Source organism: Copadichromis virginalis, linkage group LG6 (assembly GCF_057382275.1).
Source record: "Copadichromis virginalis isolate Kocher_CV1m ecotype Utaka linkage group LG6, C_Virginalis_male_GT1.1, whole genome shotgun sequence".
In the NCBI taxonomy this organism is placed as follows: domain Eukaryota; kingdom Metazoa; phylum Chordata; class Actinopteri; order Cichliformes; family Cichlidae; genus Copadichromis; species Copadichromis virginalis.
In genome coordinates this window covers 8,055,150-8,062,201 of record NC_140623.1, presented here as the reverse complement: position 1 = coordinate 8,062,201, position 7,052 = coordinate 8,055,150, and the positions used below count along the sequence as shown (strand labels likewise).

Below are 7,052 nucleotides of genomic sequence, written 5' to 3'. Positions count from 1 at the left end.
TCTGTAACTCTCCGTGTGGTCAACAACAGACACACATTATGCCCCTATCGTGGACTAAACCAATCAGAGATAGTCAGGGGCGGGACCTCTCTGATTGGCCGTGGTCCAGTTGAAAGTGCAGGTGGAAGAGAGAGGTGAGTAGCTTGAATAAAGCGATATCAATTCATTAACGGATTCCACACAAAGACCTAAACACGGAGCGGACCCAACACATCAGAATCAGCTTCGTCTTTCTCGGCTTTCTCACCCGACGGCCTGAACACGGACACGCTGTCGGAGCTTAGCGATTCTTCGGGTCCGCGCTGTGTTTACGTCTTTTTGCGCTGATTCTGAGCTGCAGGTTTTGCCTCTCTCCAACCAAAATTCACCGAGCCTGCAGCAAAAGAAGCAGCAAACTGCGCTTCACATTTGATCAATGTCGTCATGAATTCCCTCTGACTTTTGCTGTTTTGCTTCCACCACGATAAAAATCACACTTCCTGCACAGCTCTCTCTCTCTGTACTTCAGGAACAGTTTCCCGTCTCAAATCTGTTTTCTGCATTATTCATTCGCTTATTACCCACCAGTCTAGCGTTGTTTACAGCGCTTTTTCTTTTTTCACTTAAATGACCTCGGACAAGAAAGCCTAATTTCTGCTGTTCAATACTGAAGAAATTTAAATTTCTTAAAATTATGCAAAATTGCAGAATATTTTTAAGGTTATCTGCTATAAAAAGCCAGACCAGGAAAATCTCCTTCATGTTTTCCTGTGTTTTATTCTCAGTTACTTTCACACAAAGGCATCTGCTGTGATTTTCACAATTCTGATGAAGTCTCATGTGTATCAGTACTGATAAATGATCAGAATTATAATATTTCTGACTGTCTGAGGCTAAATTGAATCAAATCAGGACTTTGAGAACCGGAATTGAATGGATTATAGAAATCAGTGATGATACCCAGCCCTAGTGAGCAGCCTAGGCCTGAGAGAAGTGGATGTACTGTAGCTGTGGGTAATAAGAAAAGATGAAAAGAACTATTGATAACTTTTTTGTTAAGTTAAGGCCTGATCTGTCTGAAATTCATAGCCAGTGCTCTGACACGGTGCCATCAATATTTGAATGCTGAAAAAGCACAGTGTATCCAGAAAACACATTATATGCTGCAGTAAATGCACTGCCCAAGTGTCCCCTCTCCCCACGGCCTTTCAGCAGCAGACAGCAGCAAACAGGTCGTCAGAGGAGGCCAAGATGATGATTAAGTTTTTAACATTTTCTACAATATTGACAAAGCACTTTAAGCACAAGTTTGTTAGTTAATAATTTAGAAATTAATATTGTCTGTATGGACTTCCCCCCCCCCCAAAGAAAGTGCACATGTAAAACTGCGGTGTTAAGCGATGCGGTTGAAAAATTTGAGTGCGCCTAACTTTTGTGCCGGTACGCCTAACTTTTTAAAGTTAGGCGTACCGGTGCGCCCATGTCAAAAAGTTAGTCTAGAGCCCTGTACCAGCAATACAAGACATAAATACAGAGATAAACATTATGAGACATAAAAACAAGTCAAAGATATTTGCAAAAATCAGACCTCAGTGCAAGAAAGTTACTTACCAGCAATACAAGAATTAAATACACACATAAACACTATAAGACATAAAAACAAATCAAAGATATTTGCAACAAACAGACCTCAGTGTAAGAAAGTTACTTACCAGCAATACAAAACATAAATACACACATAAACATTACAAGACATAAATACACACATAAACATTACAAGACAAAAAAACAGGTCAAAGATATTTGCAACAAACAGACCTCAGTGTAAGAAAGTTACTTACCAGCAATACAAAACATAAATACACACATAAACATTACAAGACATAAATACACACATAAACATTACAAGACATAAATACACACATAAACATTATAAGACAAAAAAACAAGTCAAAGATATTTGCAATAAAGAGACCTCAGTGCAAGAAAGTTACTTACCAGAAATACAAGACATACATGCACACATAAACATTATAAGACATAAATACACACACAAACATTATAAGACATATAAACACACACAAACATTATAAGACATAAAAACAAGTCAAACATATTTGCAACAAACAGACCTCAGTGCAAGACAGTTACTTACCAGAAATGCAAGACATAAATACACACACAAACATTATAAGACATAAAAACAAGTCAAACATATTTGCAATAAACAGACTTCAGTGCAAGACAGTTACTTACCAGAAATGCAAGACATAAATACACACATAAACATTATATGACATAAAAACAAGTCAAAGATATTTGCAACAAACAGACCTCAGTGTAAGAAAGTTACTTACCAGCATTGCAAGACATCCATACACATATAAACATTATAGAACATAAAAACAAGTCAAAGATATTTGCAATAAACAGACCTCAGTGCAAGAAAGTTACTTACCAGCAATACAAGACATAAATACACATATAAACATTACAAGACATAAATACACACATAAACATTATAAGACATAAAAAAAACAAGTCAAAGATATTTGCAACAAACAGACCTCAGTGTAAGAAAGTTACTTACCAGCAATGCAAGACATACATACACATATAAACATTATAGAACATAAAAACAAGTCAAAGATATTTGCAATAAACAGACCTCAGTGCAAGAAAGTTACTTACCAGCAATACAAGACATAAATACACACTTAAATATTACAAGACATAAAGACAAGTGAAAGAGATTTGCAACAAACAGACCTAAAAGTAATAAAATGACTTTCCAGCATTGATTCCTCATTTTCAGGGAGGGTTTTTTCATCTTGCACTTCGCTGACACGCATCAGCATCCAGTTCTTTATGAGAAAAGGGGAAGACTGAGGGAGGGATATACTCACCGTCACCGACACGCTGGGCATCAGTGTCCTGTGCTTCATCAGAAGAGATGGCGTTCAGGAGACTGTCATCCAGGATCCTGATGACTTGAGGAAGGCCTTCTTCTGCAGGACGCTCAACCACATAGTCAAGACAGTCTGTAAGGAAACAAGTTTAAAATAACATTAGGAATGTAATAAACAGCCAGTGCTAAAGCAACAGACCTACATCTGTTAGTTTGAGCAGATGATGACAGAAGAGCATTTTAGGCTACATTTATGTCAGACTGAGTGACACTTCGACTTTTTCATGTGAGATCAAAAGATGTCAACTAAGTTCACATCATTAAGTGAAGCATCCATTTTTAATAGAAGAGCACCAAACCTCCCCCAAGGCAGCTCACTCTGTGCACACTACACTTTTATGGTAACACTATTTTATTTTGTATACATTCATTTTGTTTTATTTGTCCTTTTTAAACCTTTATGCAAACACTACGTTGGAGTCGGTAATGGATAATAGGTACTCATTTTTAAATAACTGGACATAAATAGCTTGTTACATAATTATACTACAGGAAATGTATAACTAACTAGGCAGCTCATTCTCTTATTTATTTATTATTACGATTCTTTCATTAACAATGTAACACATTTTGAAACAGCATCAGAGGTTTAATGTACCAATTTCATGTCCTAAATGTTCCCAATACAAACAAAGGCAGTGGAACTCCAAGCACATATTTTTAAAATAAAACACAAAATAAAACACACACATAAAGGTTTGACTTCATGATTATTTTGACTATGCTTAATGTTTTCAATATTATTTTTATATTATTTTATTTTGATTATTTTTTTTATCACTGCGTTATGTAGCTGGGAAAAAACGTTATAGTTTACCTAATGAAGCTTTTGATCCAGAGAAGAAAATGATGTTAGGAGCTACAGGGGATCTGGTGTGTTCACCTGCATGTTCTATCATTGTGACGAAATGCTGTTACCATAGAAACTGATTTTATTTTTATTCTTTTTTTGGGGAGTATTTTACGAATCTTTGTCCGTTAAGCTAGTTTAACCATTTTATTGGGGGGCAGTGTCAAATTTGAAGCCTTCAATCAAAGTAACACCTTTTTTCACATTCATACGCCACTCGTTAATGAATTCTACAGCTGTCCCGCAAAATTTAAAGCATACAAGCAATTTACCGGGAAAAATCTTGGAATACACATATTTTGATCACATTAAAATTTGATATTCACACTGGAACTTGTTAAATTATTATAGTTGTCTAGTGACTCTTAAAATAATTGAAGAATCTTTGAAACGTACCAGCCAGGTGACTTTCAATGAGTCCGGATCCACAACGAGCCAGCCAGCTTTGCTGTTATGAAACACGTCATAAAGCGACAGTACAAACGACTTCTTCGAGTCGTTTGTACTGTCGCTTTCTAGTAAATTCCGCTTTCTGTAGAAATATTCTCCAAAAGTTATCTTTCCACAAGCTGAGTTTGGAGCAGGTCAAGACAAGTTCACGAGCCAGCACAAAAGAACGAATGGAACGTTGTGGAAGTGCATTTAAACACTCGCCTTGGTTACGGTTGCCAACTGCGTGTGCACGTAATAAAACTATAAGAATGGAGCTCACTGCAATGTAATTTACAGTTAATTTATGGTCATTTATAGTTACTGCCGTTGTCACCCTTTATATGGGATGTAATATAAGCACGTAGGTATAGGTATATCCAGAAATAAACATAGATATTAGAAAGCAGCAAATCAGTAACTGAGATGTTTGCTTGAGTGAATAACATTAGCATATAGCTCATGGTAATATTACATCTTCACATTTTTCTTATCGAAGCTAACAATAACTTAGCGTTCTCGCTACTCACCATGCTGTAAAACAGGTATATGTTAGCAATGACACCATTTAACAGATATTAAAATGCTAGCCGCGCTAATTAGCCGAACGCGATGGACGCCAATAAAACGCCCCAAACGCCCCTAATTTGACGCGTGTACATTCGCGTCTCAACGCGTGTCCAAGAAAAATCCATCGCGCGTCAAAATGTGGGAGGAATGTGGGAGGGAGTTGTGCCAGACCGGTATCTTTGCAAGATGGCAGCTATCGAGCTAGCGCTTGAAGAGAGAGTCTCCCTTCTCTATGTACTGTGGAGAGCAGAGCAGCAGCGTAAAAGACGTCCTCGCCTTACCTGGGTCCATCAGGTCCTCCAGAGGCATGAGCAGTTTGGTGAGTTTCACCACTTGCTCCAGGAGCTGCGCCTGGATGACGGCCGATTCCAGCGCTATCACCGTCGGCCAGTTTGAGGACCTGCTTTCCCTCGTCGGTCCCAGCATTGCCCGCCTAGACACCAACTACAGACGCTCAATCCCACCTGCAGAGCGCCTGTCCGTCTGCCTGAGGTTAGTAAAACTATTTAATACGGTAGTCCTTTATTGATATCTGTGCTAATATGCTAATCCATCCAGTTATACACTGCTAACATGGATGTGCTATGCTAACAGTGAATGCTGTCGGTGTTTACTGAAAGCAAACTGTGGTACAGAGACGACTCTTTATAATATTTCTAGTGATACTCAGAAGGTCTCATCAAGTCCCGATTTAATTCGATTTACGCTGTTATCAGTGTTTGAATGATAGCATGGCTGTGGTGTCACATCAATGTATGCGCTCGGTGTTTGCTGATATCAAACTGTAGCATTAGGACCACTGAGTTAACCTTGTAGTGATACTCACTCCTTTTTATTTAGACCTGGTTTAATTCTGGGATAGTTGAATATTTGTATATAATCCCTGCAGCTGTCAGACTCTATAGCAGGGGTCACAGCCTTTATTAAAACAGAGTTAGATAAAACTGTGAACAGTTTGGTTCATCTCTAGTTACATGGTTCTATCTTGATAAGCTATGTCTTATCACAGATTAATTTTTCAAAAATATTAATGATTTAAGCAAGGAAAGGGCTACATGTCAACATACAACTCTTTATTTCTATTAATGTCTTACTTCATTCCTACCTGATTGACATGTTTAGGAATTATGAGTGATTGGCTCACTGTAGTTGTGAAAATTGCTACCAATCAAATTATGATATGTTAAAGTTAAAACAAAACACAACTGTTTTAGATATTATCTAATATACATTTTGTAATTATCCTTATAATTACAAAAGGTTTTATGTAAGATTCATGTTTTGTGATTTAAATCTGACATCACAAAAGTATTTTGGAATTTGAATGATGTATTTTGTAACTGCAGTACACATAATACTGATTTTGAACAATTTTGTCCAGGTTCCTTGTCACCGGGGACTCCTTCAGGACCATCGCGTTCAGTTTCAGAGTCGGTGTGTCCACGGTGAGCCAGATCACCCCCCAGGCAGCGACGTCCATCTGGGACTGTCTAGTGGACGACTTCATGGCTGTGCCTTCACCTGGAGACTGGCGCTCCATCACAGAGGGATTCCAGGAGCGCTGGAACTTTCCTCTGTGCTGTGCAGCTCTGGATGGGAAGCACATCCAGACAAAGGCACCCCATATATCATATAGGAGACACACACATTGATATACACTAAATATTCATTTCATTTCTTTTTTGTGGTGCCCAAATTGATGCACCTGCTTGATTTTGTTTAAACAATTATTGCACACTTTCTGTAAATCCAGTAAACTTCTTTTCACTTCTCAAATATCACTGTGTGTGTCTCCTGTATGATATTTAACTGACATTTTTTATTGTAACAACCAACAATTTATACAGGAAAATAATGTCTATTAACAAGGTTGCCCAAACTTCTGCATCCCACTGTATCAGTATATTTTGTCATTAGTATAATATGAAATAAATTCTACATGTGTCAAGTTGTGTGCCAACATTTGCTGTGTAGTAGAACTGAGACATTAGTCATTATAAACATTTATTTGAAATAATATTAAAAGTCTCAAACAGAAAAACATTAAACATAAATATATAAAATATAAGAATTTACAGAGAGACAGGAATAAAAAGGACCAGCTGCTCTCCAGAGCAGGAACAAGGCTGAGGAGGAAATGCTCCATTGGAGACTGGTGTGGCCTCTTCAGGGACTCCAGGATGGCCAGCTCCACCGCCGATGGACCGTCCTGGGACCCGTCCCTCATCTGCCTCGGAGCCGTCCTCCTCTGTGGGC

At 38.1% G+C, this 7,052-nt stretch overlaps 1 protein-coding gene across 1 annotated transcript; it reads left to right on the top strand.

The window, feature by feature from the left end:
• The first annotated feature begins 4,943 nt into the window (after positions 1-4,943).
• Positions 4,944-6,744, top strand: LOC146707130 (uncharacterized). The gene is made up of 2 exons (XM_085458466.1): positions 4,944-5,288; positions 6,178-6,744. The coding sequence occupies exons 1-2, from the start codon at positions 5,029-5,031 to the stop codon at positions 6,446-6,448; spliced, it is 531 nt and encodes a 176-aa protein (XP_085314592.1). The 5' UTR covers positions 4,944-5,028; the 3' UTR covers positions 6,449-6,744.
• Positions 6,745-7,052: the final 308 nt, after the last annotated feature.

Excerpts from the sequence above, each read along its gene's own strand:
- LOC146707130 (XM_085458466.1), top strand. The coding sequence starts at position 5,029 with ATGTACTGTGGAGAGCAGAGCAGCAGCGTAAAAGACGTCCTCGCCTTA. Across the intron at positions 5,289-6,177 it reads CGCCTGTCCGTCTGCCTGAG|GTTCCTTGTCACCGGGGACT; the intron begins GTTAGTAAAACT and ends AATTTTGTCCAG.